The 19,320-nt window shown below is 41.7% G+C and overlaps 1 protein-coding gene across 1 annotated transcript in view; it reads left to right on the plus strand.

Moving 5' to 3' along the window:
• The window catches only part of LOC139789214 (nipped-B-like protein), a 148,859-nt gene that overhangs the window by 85,855 nt on the left and 43,684 nt on the right, over positions 1-19,320 (plus strand). The window contains exons 10-14 of the mRNA XM_071729725.1: positions 3,669-3,851; positions 13,102-13,299; positions 13,445-13,516; positions 13,600-13,689; positions 14,837-14,940. Of these exons, the coding sequence (XP_071585826.1) occupies positions 3,669-3,851; positions 13,102-13,299; positions 13,445-13,516; positions 13,600-13,689; positions 14,837-14,940 (647 nt within the window). The remainder of the gene's footprint in view (positions 1-3,668; positions 3,852-13,101; positions 13,300-13,444; positions 13,517-13,599; positions 13,690-14,836; positions 14,941-19,320) is intronic.

A 19,320-nucleotide genomic window follows, 5' to 3' on the forward strand; every position in this document is an offset into this window, starting at 1 on the left:
GGGCTTAAATTTCAGTGAATATGTTCAAACACAGTTCAAAACCAGTAACAGCAAAATCCAAAAGGAATCCCCAGACACTCTGATTCATAAAAGTAAGGTTATTTGTGCAGTACTGCATTTATTTCAACTGCTGAAACTAGTTTTATCAGTGTAGCTATAGCAGTGTCCCAAAATTACTTGAAAAAGTTAAACAGATAGCTAGTGATACATAAGGTAGGTAGATACGTAAGACAGTTAGGCCCAAAACCACTGGAACATCTTCTATCAAATGTCCAGAGAGTACATGTAAGGAAATTGAGCTTGGCCTCCATAGAATAACACCAAGACTGGATATATTAGTCATCAGCAAAATAAGAAAAGTCCAGTAGGCAGTTAATGTCTTTTGCGACAAAAAAGGACTGAGGAGAGGGCAAAAATGAGCTATAAGTTTTTATTTTTATTGTCAAAATGTCGATGTGTGGCAATTCATTCATGTAGAAGTTCCAGAATATGGGCCAAATTTAAATCTAAAAACTGAGAAACAAAAAGTTAAGATTCATATCACCACTCCAAACAAGTGGCACTGTTTACACCCTCTTAGACACTTATGTGTTCTTTTCTTATAATGTCTTGATATTTGGAAAAAGTAACATTTTAAAATATAAGGTATACAGAGAGATTATAAATATGAAATTGCATTAACTGCAGTTTTGCTTATACTTTGCAAAGTATTAGCATACAGAAACGGAAAAGAAAATATTATGCCAAAGATTTCATTAATGTAAACCTTAGTTTTTTAATGAACTTCAGAGGTAGTTTTTCTTCAAGCACTTAATTTATCGCAATAGATGTATGTGCAAACAGGCTGTTTTGAGTAATCATATAAGCAAACTGATATCACCATGTCCACTGATGCTTTTCACTTCTTCAAGATGAGTTGTTGCTGTATTGTTCTTACAGCTACTATAGCTACTCTGTGACTTGCCCTTCAGTTTCACTGATGTGGGAGGGTTTCAGGTATGACCTCTTTACTCCTTTTCTCCTTCCGGAGGGCAAAATGTTTCTCAGACCTGAGCAGTGGCCTTGGTTCTGCATGCCAGTCTCTAGCAGTAACTATAAACATCGAGTGTTATCAGCCCCAGAAGCACACACTGTCTGAGAAACTTGCTGTTAATTTCAGCAAGTGCAGCTACTTACAAGAGACTTAGCTGAAACCAAAAGTACAAGACAGAAAATTACCTTTATCCTGGCCCAAACCAGGACAGAAACCTATCAAACAAATTGAAAAAATGAAAGTGATCATACATTATTTTGTAGATACTTTCAAATTGTTTTGTGTTCTATATTCTTTTAATTGTTTGTGAAAAGTATACTGTAAACTGAAAAAGCATTAGTATAGGTTTTATAACGTAATGTATGTTGCCAAGTGACTGCATTCTGATGGTGAACTGGAAGTAGGAGTGTAGTAGCCTGTGAATTTTTTTTCTTTCTAGGAATATCTATTCTTACTTTCCTTATTAGGGTTTGGGTTTTTTTAAAGGGCTTTCTTACTTAAAATATTTAATTTTTCATCTTACAGAGATATTCTTTATGCACAGTATAAGTAAGGAAAATAAAGAGCAAAATTCTCTGCATCAAGAAAAGTGTGTTTGAGGGAGGTCATCCTCCCCTTTGACTCTCCCCTGGTGAGGCCCCATCTGGAGTACTGTGTCCAGTTCTGTGCTCCCTGGTTCAAGAAGGACAAGGAACTGCTGGAAAGAGTCTAGCGCAGAGCCACTAAGATGATTAGGGGACTGGAGCATCTGACCTACGAGGAAAGGCTGAGAGAGATGGGGCTCCTGGAGGAGACTGAGGGAGATCTCATCAATGCTTGCAAATGCCTAAAGGGTTCGTGTCAGGAGGATGAGACCAGACTCTTTTCAGTGGTGTCCAGTGACAGGACAAGGGGCAGTAGTCACAAACTAGAACACAAGAGGTTCAACCAAAACATAAGGAAGAACTTCTTTACTGTGAGAGTTACGAGCACTGGAACGGGCTGCCCAGAGAGGTGGTGGAACCTCCATGTCTGGAGACATTCAAAACCCACCTGGATGCCATCCTGTGCAACCTGCTCTAGGTGAACCTGCTCTGGCAGAGGGGGTTGTACTAGATGATCTCCAGAGGTCCCTTCCAACCCCTGGCATTCTGTGATTCTATGATTCAGGCATTGTTTTGAAACTGAATTTGAAACTGAACTGAATTAGAATTTGATCATAGAACTCTTGCCAAGCTAGCTTTACAATCCAGTACTGATTTGTTTCCTTTTCTGATTTCCTTTCCAAGCAATATGTCTTACTTGTTATTTTGGTTTTAAATTTACTTTTCATAGTAGACTTGGATAAGCTTGAAGATGTATTTGTAGAAAATACTCCTGTTAGTGTAAGCGCATCTAACCCATCTAGCTTTTAAGCATCTGTATGACTTTTAAGTGACAATTTTGTTCCTTTGCTTGCAGCTGTTTTTTGGCCAGATTTGCTGTAGGTTTTATGTCTGTGTGTTGTTCTTCTGATTTCAAGGAAATTGCCAACAGTGCTGGAAAATGAGAATATGCATTAAACAAACAGGATCTGAGGCCCTTTAGCAATTTCACCTGTGGAAATTGTTTTAAAACATGTATGTGTAAATTTTCCTCTGGTCTGGAGCTGAATGTTAGCTAACTCTTGAGACACTGTATACGTGTACAAAGAGACATGGAGGATGTGTGGTGATGCCACTACTCACACGTGGCTATAGAGCATTCAGATTAGATCTGGCTGGCATATAGTCATCTGGAAAAATGGATATAAATTTTAGGAAGTTATGTTAGTGATATAGTGAATGTAATTAAAAAGTGAACTATCATCCGGAAGATGATTTTTTGGAGGATTTGCTTGTGTGTGTTTAGCAATTGGCAGATGATTTCCTCTCTAAATAATATAGTATGCCTTAAGAAGGAGAGAGTCACTTACAACAAAGGCATTTGTTCTGGTTTTGGAAAAATTTTCACAGTTTAGTCCAATAATCTTAACATTTCTGCAATAGGGTATTTGAGAAATAAACATCACTTTTTAATTAATTTGGTTTCCTTGTGTCACTTGTAAAATATTTTGACTGTAAATCTCCTTCATACTGACTGCATATGGACCTAATCATAGTTTCAAAATGTGATGAGAATTGTGTGATTATGTCTAACTAAGATACCAGAGATTCTGTCACAGATTGTCTATACCTTCTGGAAAAGGGAAGTTTACTGTTTGTGTACACTAAATAATATGAATGAGAATAAACAACTGTTTGTGAGGCATAATGAATCCTACATTGTTAGAAAACCTGTTGACTTCAGAGGTTGAATGGTAATAAGACTAAATTTTGTTAAAGTAGAGCAAGGATGCCTTTTTACAAAGGAAATTCACCTATTTGATTTTGTTTATAGGCTTTAAAAATATTTTATTGAAGTAGATGTGTATGCAATTTATTATGTTAATTTTTAATTAAAGTGTGAGCAATAAATGTAACTTTAGAAAGGGCTGTCAAATACATCCATGTATATCTAACTGTGGTATTATTTATTATTGGATAAACTGTAAGCAGTTCCTGAAAAAGGACATCAGTGTTGGGCCCTTATTATCATCTTCAGGTTCACATTTACTCTTCTTGCTCTCCATTAATAGGTAGCATAGATCAGTCAGTGTTAAAGGAGTTGCCACCTGAGCTCCTGGCAGAAATTGAATCCACTATGCCACTTTGTGAACGTGTGAAAATGAACAAGCGCAAACGTAGCACAGTTAATGAGAAACCAAAATATGCTGAAATCAGTTCTGATGAAGACAATGACAGTGAAGAAGCATTTGAATGTAAGTAGCACATTGTTCTGTTCCTACTCTTAAAAAAGGCTGGTATTTTGGTTTTACAAAAAAATATACTTTATTGTTGTTTGCTATACTAAAACATATGAAAACAAATTTACTGTCTAGACAACTACCTTGCCAAGAAGAACCTTTTTTGTTTAAAAGAAAAATTTATTTCAATTTGTCACTCAAGATTAAAAGCAGCTAGCTGTAAAATTTCTTTCCCTAATTATCTTTTCGGAAGCTGCTGCCTAGATTTTGTATTAGTAATGCAATGAAACATTTTTAGCCAATCACATTAAAAAAAATATCATGTAAAACACCTCAGAAAACTTTTACACAAAGCTATTCAAAGAAAAAAAACCAGTAAATACATTTAAAATTATTCTGAGTTTCACTGACGAGAAAAGCAAAGGATCACCTCTTGAATTTTTCTGTCATGATAACTTAAGAATGTTAATGCTCAGAAGTTTCTTAAAATTTTCTTCTATTATTTTCATGGTATATTGCTTGAAAAGCTGGAATTATTGCTGTTGATTTATCAAAATAGCATTTGCTGATGATAGTATTTTTTAATTAAATTATTTCAAAAGAAGAGAGGAATCTTATATTTAGACTTTTGCTGTGCAATCAGGTAAAGTTGTTAAGTGTGAAAAAATCGTTATATGCCTGTAAGTTAGGAAGGGGTTCTCTACTTGTGAATAAGAGTGTAGTTAGTTTGTCTCTATGGTAGTTCAGTTAGCCAACACTAAAAAGCAACGCGATTAAAATGGTGTGAATCAGTTTAGTCTGAGTAACATATTAGCTGTGTTACCCAGTAGTGCTGCAGGAGAAGTGCCTATTGCTGTTAACCTGAGAAGGCATCTTGCTTATAATGATTTTTTTCCCTAGTCTTTTCCCACCTTTGCTTATCTATATATTTTACTGAACTTTTGTAAAACAATGTTTTGCATATTAAAGAAGCAGAAAAGGATGCCCTTTTGTTTGTTTAAATTTAAAATATAACTGAATAATGCTGCTTTGATTTTGAGTATGAGATCTTGAGGCAACTTATAATCATATGATTTGCTTAATTCAGGATTCTATATTCTCTGTTTACTGTGTCATTTCACCTGTTTATGATGTTAATAATTTGAAACAGTGAATAAAAAAAAGAATAAATAAAGCAAAATTGGTTAAGTTGATTGGGAATGGAGAAGATTGTCAGGAATTTCATAGAGATCTTAATCTACCTATTAGCCTAGTGGCTGCTGAAATTCTTTAAACAAAGTAAAGCAAATTAAAGAAAACTTTGACAGTACTTATATACTTTAAGTGATTCTATGTTCACTATATCCACTCAAGAGGTCTGGCCATCATTCTAAATCAATTCATTGAAGACATCTGGTTTAAAAATGTTATAATATTTTAAAAGGGTACTGTAGAACTGAACTGAGTTAAAACAAGAGACAAAATGATCAAGAAAATGAAAGATTTGTGACAAGTTCACTGAATAGTTTTGTACTGTTACAAATATGTATTTCAGAATTCTTTTGGTGTCTAAGATTGAATTTTAAAAAATAGAAATAGTGATTGTTATAGAAGAAGAGAAATTTGAGAATCTCTTGAAGAAGGGGAATTCTGTTAAATTAATTCTGAGAAATTAAAAATTTATGAAATCATTCCCATACAATAAGTGCCAGAATTAAGAAGAAAATTGTGTGTTTATATTCCAGATAGTCTTTATGTATAAAATCAATAAGTCTTGAAATATTATTAATACTTACATTTTTATTCAATTTGATCTAATTAAAAATAAGTTTTGTATAGTAATGACTGATTGTGAATAGCTGTTCCCATGTTCATCTTATTTGGCTTGCAGAGCCAGCACAATTGTAACTTCTTATGTTTTGTCATGCATCATTGATAAACTGGTCAATTTAAATTTCTGCTAGAAATCAATATTGGAAGTTACTTTTCTCATGGACATGTAGCTGGGGTCAGAGTTCATCCTACAGAGCTTAAATTGATACTGATGGTTTGTAAACTGTGGAGACAGATTTCATCTACCTCAGCAAAACACTATCTCATGTGGGGGAAGAATCAATTGTGTAAATTCTTTACCCATAAACTCCATACTTCCTTCTCCAATATGCTCATTTTTGGTATCTTAGGCAGCTCTGAATTTCTTCAGTAGCAATTAACCATTTTGGAACTGACAGTGTTAGAAGGTCAGGCCTGGTAAACATAACTGTACTGCTTCCAGAAGCAAGTCTGATCCATAAGCAGAACAGCTCAAAGCATGAACTAAGTTGTTACCTTAAGCATTTGAACCACATCTATGCACAAGTTTCGTACTGTTTTCAGAAGTGGGATCCCTCTAGGGTGCAGTGCAGAGTATTAGTATCACCACAGGTTCAATGCTGGTTTTATTAGGTCTGAGCCTGGGATATTGACTATTTCCTGGTACTATATCAGGTGTGACTATACCTGGTATGTTTCCTTTGCTTCTCAAGAAACTGGGGTTGTGAAAAGAACTTATTAGTTCTGTTCCAGTTCTGTATGAATGCTTGGAGCCATTTTGTTCAGAAACAACCCTATATAGTCACACCTCTCTCTAAACTTCAGAAGACATTGGAGGAGACACACAGATGTCAGGACTTTTATATTCAAGTTCACAAGAATAATGAACTCTGCTAGTCTAGAATGCAATGTTTTGGAGCCATTTTGATCTTCACAGCACAGTCTGTGAATCGTGTATTTGCAAGCCCAATTATCTTGTTACTTTATATAATGGAAAGTTGGCTGATTTCATGGATGACATTACCTCCTCCTCAATAACCATTTTCTGAGGTGTCTTAGCACCTTCTTATCTTAAAGACTCTCTCTGAAAACAACAGAGAATTCTCCATTCCTCCCCCCTTCCACACACACACTTTATTTCCACCAAGTCTCTGTTTCTGTACAGAACATTTATCCCAGTTTTCCAATATTTGGTTGTGTGGGGCTTCTTGGCCCTATCAGGAAAGGCTGAGAGACCTGGGGCTGTTTAGCCTGGAGAATAGAAGACTGAGAGGGGATCTTATTAATGTGTATAAAAATCTGAAGGGAGGGTGTCAAGAAGAAGGGGACAGTCTCTTTTCAGTGGTGCCCTGTGATAGGACGAGGGGCAACACACACAAACTGGAACACAGGAGGTTCCACTTCAACATGAGGAAAAACTTTTTTACTCTAAGGGTGATGGAACACTGGAATAGGCTGACCAGAGAAGTTGTGGAGTATCCTTCTCTAGGGACTTTCAGAAACTGGACACATTTCTGTGTGACCTGCCCTAGGTGATCCTGCTTTGGCAGGGGGGTTGGACTCGATGATCTCCAGAGGTCCCTTCCAACCCCTACCATTCTGTTATTCTATGAACTAAAGTAAATTATAATCAAGCATCTCCACTTGTTTAGGGACTGAAAGCTGTAATTTTAAGTCCCTGAATCTAATCTTGCTTTTACAAACAATATTATTTCAGGTTATTTGCGAGATATTTTTCTGACACAAATTCTGGGTTTTATCCATAAGATTGCTTTGTGAAGAAGCATAGTTTTATAAATTCAATTACTAAAAAAATCTGAGCAAAATGCAGCACCCAATTTCACAAAAATGAACATGGACATGGACTTCTTGGAGCGAGTCCAGAGGAAGGTCACCAACATGATCAGAGGGCTGGAGTACCTCTCCTATGAGGACAAGATGAGAGAGTTGAGCTTGTTCATCCTGGAGAAGAGCGGGCTCCAAAGAGACCTTCTAGCAGCCTTCCAGTGTCTGAAAGGGGCCTACAAGAAAGCTTGGGGGGACTTCTTACCAGTGTGTGTAGTGATAGGACAAGGGGTAATGGGTTTAAGCTGGAAGAGAGTAGATTTAGGTTAGACATTAGGAAGAAATTATTTAGTGTGAAGATGGTGAGACACTGGCACAGGTTGCCCAGGGAAGTTGTGGATGCCCGTATCCCTGGAAGTGTTCAAGGCCAGATTGGATGGGGCTTTGAGCAACCTGGTGTAGTGTGAGGTGTCCCTGCCCATAGCAGAGAGGTTGGAAGATGATGCTGGTGCTGGTGGTCTCAAGCGAGAGGGATAAAAGGAGCTGCGAAGAGCTGAACAACCTTGTGCTGGTGGTCTCAGGCGAGGCCAATCAGCTGATAAGGGGGCGGCACCCAGCACTGCGGAGAGGGATATAAAGAGCTGCGAGGAGCGCCAGCGACCCGGAGTGCGGCGAACAGGAGCAGGCAAACAGGAACGGGGCACGGCAGTTAGCGAGGCAGTTCGCGCAGGCAGGGCAAGCAGGAGGGGCACGGCCATCTCCCAGCTCTCTTGAAGGAGCAATGGTCTCCAAAAAAGCAAAAACTGTTGCTGTTAAGACACAAGGTGCGTCCACACAGACAGAACCCCGCAAGAGGGACAGCAAGAGGGACGTAGCTGTTCAGGCCTCTGGCTGCGTAGAGTGTCTGAGCCTCGTGTTAGGACCAGAGGACGGTGTGAGTGGGGTCTGTGTGCGATGCGAGCAAGTGAATGACTTGCTATGCCTGGTGGCAGAGCTCAAAGAGGAGGTAGAGAGACTAAGAAGTAATAGGGACAGTGAAAGGGAAATTGACTGGTGGAGTCGCACCCTTTCTAACCCAAAAGAAGTCCAGGAGGAGACAGTGAAGCCCTGCCCCTCCTGCCATCAAGCACTTGGAGCAAACCAGGTGGATGGGAGGGAAGAGAAACAGGTCCCTCATCAGAGAGGCAAAAGAATCCCCTCCCAACCCCCACCATCTCCCCAGGTGCCCTTAGAGAACAGATATGAGGCCCTGGACTCAGAGAATCAGGCAGAGGACAGACAAGAGGAAGATCTGTCTGGAAGGTCTCCTGTTCGCCCCCCGTCTACCAGATGGGTTACAACTACAGCTACAAAGAAAAAAAGGAGGGTAGTTGTAGTTGGTGACTCCCTTCTGAGGGGAACTGAGGGCCCTATATGTCGACCAGACCCATCCCACAGGGAGGTCTGCTGCCTTCCTGGGGCCCGGGTGAGGGATATTAGTAGGAGACGCCCCCAGCTAATTCGGCCCTCTGATTATTATCCACTGTTGGTAGTCCAGGCTGGCAGTGATGACATTAATGGAAGAAGTACTAAGGCAATCAAAAAGGGCTTCAAGGCGCTGGGTCGTTTAGTTGATGGGTCAGGAGCACAGGTGGTATTCGCCTCAATAATACCTGCAGTAACAGAGATGAATGAGGAGAGGAGCAGGAAAACCTATCATATTAACAGGTGGCTAAGGGAATGGTGCCACCGGCGGAACTTTGGGTTTTTTGACCATGGGCCAAATTTCATCAAACCTAGTCTCTTCAAACCAGATGGGCTTCATCTATCTAGCAAGGGCAAAAGGACTCTAGCCTATAAGTTGGCGGGGCTGATAAGGAGGGCTTTAAACTAGATTTGAAGGGGGATGGGGTTGAAACCAGGCTCTCCAGAAAGGAGCCCAAGGGTGGACAGCCCAAGTTAAGAGCCAAATCAGCAGCCCAGCTGAAGTGCATGTACACCAATGCACGCAGCATGGGCAACAAACAGGAGGAGCTGGAAGCCGTCGTGCAGCAGGAAAGCTATGATGTAGTCGCTATCACGGAAACGTGGTGGGATGACTCCCATGACTGGAGTGCTGCCATGGGTGGCTACAGGCTCTTCAGAAGGGACAGACAAGGTAGGAGAGGTGCAGTGGTGGCTCTCTATATTAGAGAGTCTCTTGACTCTGTAGAAGTTGAAGCCAGTAACGATAAGGTTGAGTGCCTGTGGATCAGAATCAGGGGGAAGGCCAACAAGGCTGATATCCTGGTGGGAGTCTCTTACAGACCACCCAATCAGGATGATGAGGGTGATGAATTATTCTACAAGCAGCTGGCGGATGTTTCAAAATCGTCAGCCCTTGTTCTCGTGGGTGACTTTAACCTGCCGGATGTCTGCTGGGAACTCCGCACAGCAGAGAGGAGGCAGTCTAGGAAATTCATAGAGTGTATAGAGGATAATTTCCTGCTCCAGCTGGTAAATGAGCCCACCGGGGATGGAGCCCCGCTAGACCTCCTGTTCACAAACAGAGAGGGGCTGGTGGGAGATGTGGTGGTCGGTGAACGTCTGGGACACAGTGATCACGAAATAATAGAGTTTTCAATACTCAGGGATGCAAGGAGGGCTGTCAATAAAGCCTCTACGTTGGACTTCCGGAGGGCAGATTTTGGCCTTTTCAGAAGACTGATTCAGAATGTACCCTGGGAAGCATCCCTTGAAAACAAAGGGGTCCAGGAGGGATGGACGTACTTCAAGAAGCAAGTTTTGAAAGCATAGGAGCAGGCTGTCCCGGCGTGCTGAAAGGCGAGCCGACAGGGAAGACGACCGGTCTGGCTGAACAGGGAGATTTTGAAAGAAATTAGGGTAAAGAAGAGAGCCTACGGATTATGGGAAAAAGGGCTAACTACTCAGGAAGAATTTAGGAATATAGTTGGGTTGTGTAGAAAGAAAATTAGAGAGACGAAGGCACAACTTGAACTGAATCTCGCCACCTCTGTGAAGGATAACAAAAAGTCCTTCTGCAGGTACATCAATAGCAAAAGGAGGGGCAGGGAAAACCTCCATTCTCTACTGGACATGGGTGGGAATAAAGGTATCCAAGATGAAGAAAAGGCTGAGGTATTTAACACCTTCTTTGCCTCAGTTTTTAACAGCAAGACAGGTTGTCCTGAGGACATCTGGCTTCTGGAGCTTGTAGAAAGAGACGAGAATCTGAACAGCCCCCCTGTAATCCAGAAGGAAACAGTCAGTGACCTACTGAGCTGCTTGGATCCCCACAAATCTATGGGACCAGATGGGATCCACCCAAAGGTGATGAGGGAGCTGGCAGAAGAGCTCGCCAAGCCTCTCTCTATCATCTACCAACAGTCCTGGCTCACTGGGGACATCCCAGATGACTGGAAGTTGGCGAATGTCACGCCAATCCACAAAAAGGGCCAGAAGGAGGACCCGGGAAACTACAGGCCCGTCATCCTGACCTCAGTGCCTGGCAAGGTTATGGAGCAGATCATCCTGGGGGCAATCACACAGCACCTACAGGATGGACAAGGGATTAGACCCAGCCAGCACGGGTTTAGAAAGGGCAGGTCCTGTCTGACCAACCTGATCTCCTTTTATGATCAGGTGACCCGCCTGGTGGATGAGGGGAAGGCTGTGGATGTGGTCTACCTGGACTTCAGCAAGGCCTTTGACACCGTCTCCCACAGCATACTCCTGAAAAAGCTGTCAGCCCACAGCTTGGACAGGGGTACTCTGCGCTGGGTTAGGAACTGGCTGGAGGGCCGGGCCCAGAGAGTGGTGCTGAACGGTGCTGCATCCAGTTGGCGGACGGTCACTAGTGGTGTCCCCCGGGGATCAGTGTTGGGCCCAGTTCTGTTTAATATCTTTATAGATGATTTAGATGAGGGGATTGAGTCCATCATCAGCAAATTCGCAGATGGCACTAAGCTGGGGGGGAGTGTCGATCATCTGGAAGGCAGGAGGGCTCTGCAGAGGGACCTGGACAGGTTGGAGAGTTGGGCTTTTTCCAACAGGATGAGGTTCAACACAGCCAAGTGCCGGGTCCTGCACTTTGGCCACAACAACCCCACGCAGCGCTTACGGGCCGGGCACAGAGTGGCTGGAGAACAGCCAGACAGAGAGGGACCTGGGAGTCTGGATTGACAGGAAGCTGAACATGAGCCAGCAGTGTGCCCAGGTGGCCAAGAAGGCCAATGGCATCCTGGCCTGTATCAGGAACAGCGTCACCAGCAGGTCCAAGGAAGTGATTCTTCCCCTGTACTCAGCGCTGGTGAGGCCACACCTCGAGTACTGTGTCCAGTTCTGGGCCCCTCAGTTCAGGAAAGATATTGAGGTCCTGGAGCGGGTCCAAAGGAGGGTAACTAGGCTGGTGAAGGGACTCCAGCACAAGTCCTATGAGGTGAGGTTGAGGGAGCTGGGGCTGTTCAGCCTGGAGAAGAGGAGGCTCAGGGGAGGCCTCATCACTCTCTACAACTACCTGAAAGGAGGTTGTAGCCAGGTGGGGGTTGGTCTCTTTTCCCAGGCAACCCTCAGCAAGACAAGAGGGCACAGTCTCAAGTTGTGCCGGGGGAGGTTTAGGTTGGACATTAGAAAGAATTTCTTTACTGAGGGGGTGATCAAGCATTGGAATGGGCTGCCCAGGGAAGTAGTGGATTCTCCGTCCCTGGAGATATTTAAAAAGAGACTGGATGTGGCACTCAGTGCCATGGTCTAGTAACCGTGGCAGTAGTGGATCAAGGGTTGGACTTGATGATCTCAGAGGTCCCTTCCAACCCAGACGATTCTATGATGATTCTATGATCTTTAAGGTCCCTTCCAACCCATTCTGTGATTCTGTGACTTTTTTGAGGGTTCCCTTAATTACTGTTTTAGTAAGATATCTAACTTACTGGTTTGATCCAGGACAGAAGCAATTTTCTTTTTAATAATTTCACTTTGCAATTAAGTCTCTTCTAAGTAAATGCACTTGCTGAAAATTAACAGGGTATTTTTCAGTCAGTGTCTGCTTCTAGGACTGGCCAATATGCGAGACACTGTTGTGGGTGTTTATTATAACCATTTTCCATTATGTCTTAGCACCCTCTCATCTTCAAGACTCTCTCTGAAAGCAACAGAGAACTCTCCATTCCTCCCCCCCCTCCACACACACACTTTATTTCCACCAAGTCTCTGTTTCTGTATAGAACATTTATCCCAGTTTTTCAACATTTGGTTCTGCTGGGCTTCTTGGTCCTGACTGAAAACTACTTACCTTCTGGGATATATACTTGCTGCCTGGCCCAGAATTGTGACTCCAGCTTTCTCCTTTACACTGAATTTCTTGCAATACATATCAAAACAATTGTAGTCATCTTGGCAAAAACAGAGTATATTTAAGCAACTATGTTGCCAAGTCTCTTTGGAACTTGCTGTGTTAGGTGGTCAAAGCAATCACTGAATTGGAACATGGACAACCAGTAACAGTCACAATTTAGATAACTGAAGAAATTATCTCTATGTTCTCTTATGAAAAAATGAAACGTGTTAGAATAATGCCATAAGAGAATTTTATATAGTTTTAATAGTGTTAGTTTGCTTGTTTTACAGATAGTGTTTAACTTGCAAATGTATAATTTTTAGCTATTAAAAGTAGACTTATTGTACTTATACTGAAAATGCATTTCATTCTTAGCTTCTCGTAAAAGACACAAAAAGGATAGAGATGAAGCTTGGGAGTATGAAGAACATGACAGAAGAAGTTCTGGTGACCATAGGAGAAGTGGTTATTATCATGAAGGAAGGAGGACTTCTGCTAGTGGCCGTTACCGTAATCGCAGTCCTGATGACTCTGACATGGATGATTATTCTCCTCCTCCTAGCCTCAGTGAGGGTAACTGATCTCCAAAATTTTATTTTCTTCCATAATACCAGTGCATTTTTAAAGGATATGTTAAACACTCAAAAATAAACATCTTTACATGCATTATTGAATATAAGTGTAAGAAATGTAAACAATCCTTTCTTCTCGTAATTAGTGGCTAGAAAAATGAAGAAAAAAGAAAAACAAAAGAAGAGGAAAGCTTATGAACCTAAACTAACGCCTGAAGGTATTTATAGAAGATTTATTTTCTACATTTTCTGTTTTATGTTTTGCATATAAAATAATTATATATACATTTCTTTTCACTAGAAATGATGGATTCTTCAGCTTTCAAAAGATTTACTGCTTCAATTGAGAATATTTTGGAAAATTTAGAAGACATGGATTTTACAGCTTTAGGTAATATGTTAGAAATTTTCAAAATGCTTCCCTCAGTTAGAAACACAAGAAACAAACAAACAAATTGCATATCAGTATTTTCAAGCTTCCTTCTTTGTGATTTAATTTCCTGTGATACATGCTACAGTATACTGCATTTATATGGCTTCTACCTTGAGTGGTGGCCTTTGCCTTTCCAATTTCACTTGCTGCTCCAGGAAATAGATCCTCCTCCTTCCTCCCTGCAGAATCCAAAAGGGACATAAATCACAATGAGACAAATAGTAGTCCCCCAGGAGTGAAAAGGATACCTCTTTGGAATGTCACTATGGTGTCATCTTCTGTCAAACATATCTTTGTAAACAACATGACATAAGATGGTTGTTTTGCCAGTAGTGTCTGAGGCACATCATTTTGTATCTATTGTTGCCTTTGGCCCAACAGAGCTTGATTATTTGATTCAGCAGCAGAGTGCTTATGCTTTTATGGGTTAGGCACTGAAGTAGTGAATTACACTGAATTAAGTATGCTCCTTATCCATTTCTGTGGAAAATATGCCATCTTAGCATAATTGTCTGACAAAGTAGTTCAGGTTGACCAAGGTGACTTCCTACTGAAATGGATAATGGAGCATTCGTTAATTTTTTTCCTACCATTTTTGTCACAAGATTAGAACCAAGAGGAGGAGCATAGTAAACAAATCACTACAGCAATGGTGTATACAACCTTAGATTAAAAAGTGAAGCAATCGGTTCTTTCTGTATGTCTTGTAACATCATGGGGGTTTCTGTAAGGGTAAATGTGATTAAGACACAGTGTATCCCAAGGTACTTAATTTCCTGTGTTTTTCATCTATTTCCCTTCCCCAGATTTGAACTGTAGAATTTGGACTACAATCATTTAAGATCTGTTTACTGAAGTGAGGGTGGTAGCAAAAGAGCTGAATTTTGTTATATTAAAAATGTTTTCAATTTATGACTTTCAGTCATATTTAACAAGTAGTGATTTTAAGACAATCAAAAGTTGTCATCATCGGTCTTCATTAGATGCTAGCTATTTGGAAAATCAATTCTATTTCTTCAGTTTACTTTTTCATATTAGCTTTAAAATACTGGTTTCCTTGAAGTCTTATTAGAAATATAATTGTTAATTTGTTTTTTTTTTTAAGGCGATGATGATGAGATTCCACAGGAATTGCTACTGGGAAAGCATCAGCTTAGTGAGTTGGGTAGTGAATCTGCAAAAATCAAGGCAATGGGCATTATGGACAAGGTACACCTTCATAGTATTTAACTCTTTTTGAACTTTTAATTTTTTTTAGCCTATAAAAACTTGTGTCCTCTGTAAAATTCCACCCTCTTGAGGTGTGCATGTGAGAGATATTGTGAACAATTGTGCTCCTGCTGATTTAGCTGAAGTGCTTAAAAAGTTACCACATGTTAACTTTTACTGCCTCTGAAGCTGAGACATTTTTCTTGAATGGTCCTTCTATGTGTTAGTACTCAGAGCACTATATGCCAATAGGAAACACATTGCCCGAGCAGTAAAATCTAAAATAATTAATCTACTTTCACAAAAGCACATCAACCTATAGGCTTTGCTTTTTACAGCTAGCATTGAGCAACCACAGTATAACAGAACCTGCTGGCAAAGTCAAAAAATCCACCCTTTTTGATATATGTCATTAGTGCAATGTAAATGTATTATGTCTATCCAGTATCACACTGAATTGCCTACTTCCTTCCTCTCTCCAAAGAGCCCTTTCAGACTTAGAACACCTAATGCCCCAGGTGATAATAAGATTAATTTTCTGAAAACTGAATATTGTGGTTCCTTTGCCATACTCTTATAGAATCATAGAATCATAGAATGATTGGAAGGGACCTTAGAGATCATCTAGTTCCAACCCCTCTGCTGTGGACAGGGACACATTCCACTAGACCAAGTTGCTCAACAGCCCCATCCAACCTGGCCTTGAACACTTCCCATGGGCAACCTGTGCCGGTGTCTCACCACCCTCACAGTAAAGAAGGTGGTGGAGTTGTTTTTTATGTGAGAGAGCAACCGGAATGTATCCAACTCTCCCTGGGGGTGGATGATGAGCGAATTCAGCTTGTGGGCAGGCTAATATGGGAGGAACTGTTGTGAGTGTTTATTACAAGCCACCTGATTTCTACAGTCAGCTAAGAGTAGCCTCACAATCACAGGCCCTGGTTCTCATAGAGGACTTAAATCCACCTGATATCTGCTGGGGAGGCCACACAGCCAGGCATGCATAGTCCAGGAGGTTCCTCCAGTGTATTAATGACAATGTTTTGACTCAGGTGGTGGAGAAGCCAACAAGGAGAGGTGTACTACTGGACCTAGTACTGATAAACAAAGAGGAAGTGTTGAAGGACATTAAGGTTGGGGACAGCCTTGGCAGTGGTAATCATGAGAAGGCAGAGTTCAGGATCATGGGTAGCATGCACAAAACAATGAGCAGGATTGCACCCTTGGACTTCAGGAGGGCTAACGTTGACCTCTTGAAGAAACCGCTTGGAGAAATCCCATGGGAGCTTTGGAAGGTAGAGAGGCTCAACAGAGCTGGTTGATAATTCAAGCACCACTTTTTCCAAGCTCAGGATTGGTGTATCCCTAAGAGCAAGAAATCAGGCAAGGGAAACAGGAGACCTGTGTGGTGGAGCAGGGAGCTTCTGAAAAAGCTCAAGTAGAAGAAGGAAGTTTACAGTATGTGGAAGAAGGGACTGACCACTTGGGAAGATTACAAGAGTGCTGCTAGAGTATGCAGGGAGGAAATGAGAAAAGCTAAAGCCTCCTTGGAATTAATCCTGGCAAGGGACCTCAAGGTTAACAGGAAGGGTTTCTTCAAGTATATCAGAGACAAAAGGAAAACTAGAGAAAATGTGGGTCTGCTGTTGAATGAGGCAGGTGCCATGGTGACAGAGGATGTGGAGAAGGCAGTTACTGAATGCTGCCTTTGCTTCAGTCTTTACTGCTCAGGCCACCCTCCAGGAGTCCCAGACTTTGGAGGTAACAAAGTCTGGACAAAGGAAGACTTTCCCTTGGTAGAGGAGGATCAAGTTAGAGATGAACTAGGTAAATTGGATATCTCTAAGTCCATGAGTTCCGATGGAATACACCTGTGAGTGCTGAGGAGTGCTGAGGGAGCTGGCAGAAGTCATTGCTGGGCCACTCTCCATCATCTTTGAAAGGCCCTGGAGAACAGGTGAGGTGCCTGAGGACTGGAGGAAAGCCAGCGTCACTCCAGCCTTTAAAAGGAGCAAGAAGGAAGATCCAGGAAACTACAGACCAGTCATCCTCACTTCCATCCCTGGAAAGATGATGGAACAGCTCGTTCTGGGTTGCATCTCAAAGCATGTAGAGGATAAGAAGGTTATCAGAAACAGTCAACATGGATTCACCAAGGGGAAGTCATATCTGACTAATCTGATAGCCTGATACAATGGCATGACTGGATGGATACATGAGGGGAGGGCAGTGGATGTTGTCTACTTTGACTTGAGCAAGGCTTTTGACACCATCTCCCACAGCATCCTCATAGGCGAGGTTAGGAAGAGTGGGTTAGGTGAATGGACAGTGGGGCGGATTGAAAACTGGCTCAAAGATAGACCTCAGAGGTTTGTCATTAGTGGTACAGAGTCTAGTTGGAGGTCAGTAACAAGTGTTGCTCCCCATGGGTCAGTACTGGGTCCAGTCCTGTTCAACATATGCATCAAGGACCTGGACAAAGGGACAGAGTGTACCCTCAGCAAGTTTGATGATGACACAAAACTGGGAGGGGTGGCTGACACACCAGAAGGCTGTGCTGCCATCCAGTGTGACCCGGACAGGCTGAAGAGTTGGGCAGAGAGGAACCTAAGGAAGTTCAACAAGGGCAAGTGTAGGGTCCTGCACCTAGGAAGGAACAACCCCATGCACCAGTACAGGTTAGGGGACGACCTGCTGGAAAGCATCTCTGTGGAAAAAGACCTGGGAGTCCTGGGAGACAACAAGATGACCATGAGCCACCAATGTGCCCTTATGGCCAAGAAGGCAAATGGCATTCGGGGGTGCATCAAGAAAAGTGTGTTTGAGGGAGGTCATCCTCCCCTTTGACTCTCCCCTGGTGAGGCCCCATCTGGAGTACTGTGTCCAGTTCTGTGCTCCCTGGTTCAAGAAGGACAAGGAACTGCTGGAAAGAGTCTAGCGCAGAGCCACTAAGATGATTAGGGGACTGGAGCATCTGACCTACGAGGAAAGGCTGAGAGAGATGGGGCTGTTCAGCCTGGAGGAGACTGAGGGAGATCTCATCAATGCTTATAAATACCTAAAGGGTTCATGTCAGGAGGATGGGACCAGACTCTTTTCAGTGGTGTCCCTAGTGACAGGACAAGGGGCAGTAGTTACAAACTAGAACACAAGAGGTTCAACCAAAACATAAGGAAGAACTTCTTTACTGTGAGAGTAATGAGCACTGGAACAGGCTGCCCAGAGAGGTGGTGGAACCTCCATGTCTGGAGACATTCAAAACCCACCTGGATGCCATCCTGTGCAACCTGCTTTGGCAGGGGGGATTGTACTAGATGATCTCCAGATGTCCCTTCCAACCCCTGGCATTCTGTGATTCTGTAATTTCTCCCTAGTATCTAACCTAAATCTACCCTCTTCAAGTTTTAAACCATTGCCCCTTGTTTTCTTGCTACATATCCTTATATAATGTCCCTTCCCAGCTCCCTTCAGTTACTGGAAGACTTCTATAAGGTCTCTCTGAAGCCTTCTCTTCTCCAGGCTGAACAACCCCATCTCTCTCAGCCTGTCTTCATAGGAAAGATGCTCCAGGCTTCTGATCATCTTTGTGACCCTCCTCTGGACTAGCTCCAAGAGTTCCATGTCCTTCTTATGTTGGGTGCTCCAGAACCAGACACAGTACCCAGGTGCTGTAGGCTTGTCCCAACTTCAGTTCAAGGGAGCTTTCTGTTGGCATAAACTATTGATATAACATCTCTAGAAACATTTTTCTTGCTTTCATTATGTTCCTAGAACTCTTGACTTCAGGCAGTCGTGTGTTAACTTCTTGCTCTGCCACCTGCTCATGACCACTTACTATGTTTATGAATTGTTTGTGAAGCCACTTATACAAGTCACTCTGAAGGGTTTTCTTTAATACAAGATTTAGAAATTCTTCCTGGCCTTTTCTTCTTTCTCCCTACCTTCCTTTGTAGCTTTATCAGACTGTGTGTTTCTCTTCCCCGATAGTTCTCACCCTTAATCTCTGTTACCATTTTTTTTTCCACATATTTACATACATGTATACATAAAATCAGAATTTTGTTGCTTCTAAAGGTGAGCACCAATAGTATCTTGATGAATGAAACTGACTCTCCTGGAGTTTAGCATATTCTGTAGACTATTTAATTATAATTCTCTAGAACATCAGTAAGAAAGTTTGAGTTACTTTTTTTTTCAACATGCTAGTTTTTCAAAGTTGACACAGGTATAAATAATACATTTCCTTTTTATTACCACTCACTTATCAGGGAATTTTATTTCTGTTTGTCCATAGAATTTGGATTTTCTCTTAATAAAGCTCTATATGATCAGTTAGAATTTGTAATTGATATTGCATTTGGTAAATTTCTAGATGCAAAA

The sequence above is a fragment of the Heliangelus exortis genome, chromosome W (genome assembly GCF_036169615.1).
Source record: "Heliangelus exortis chromosome W, bHelExo1.hap1, whole genome shotgun sequence".
NCBI classification, from domain to species: Eukaryota; Metazoa; Chordata; class Aves; order Apodiformes; family Trochilidae; genus Heliangelus; species Heliangelus exortis.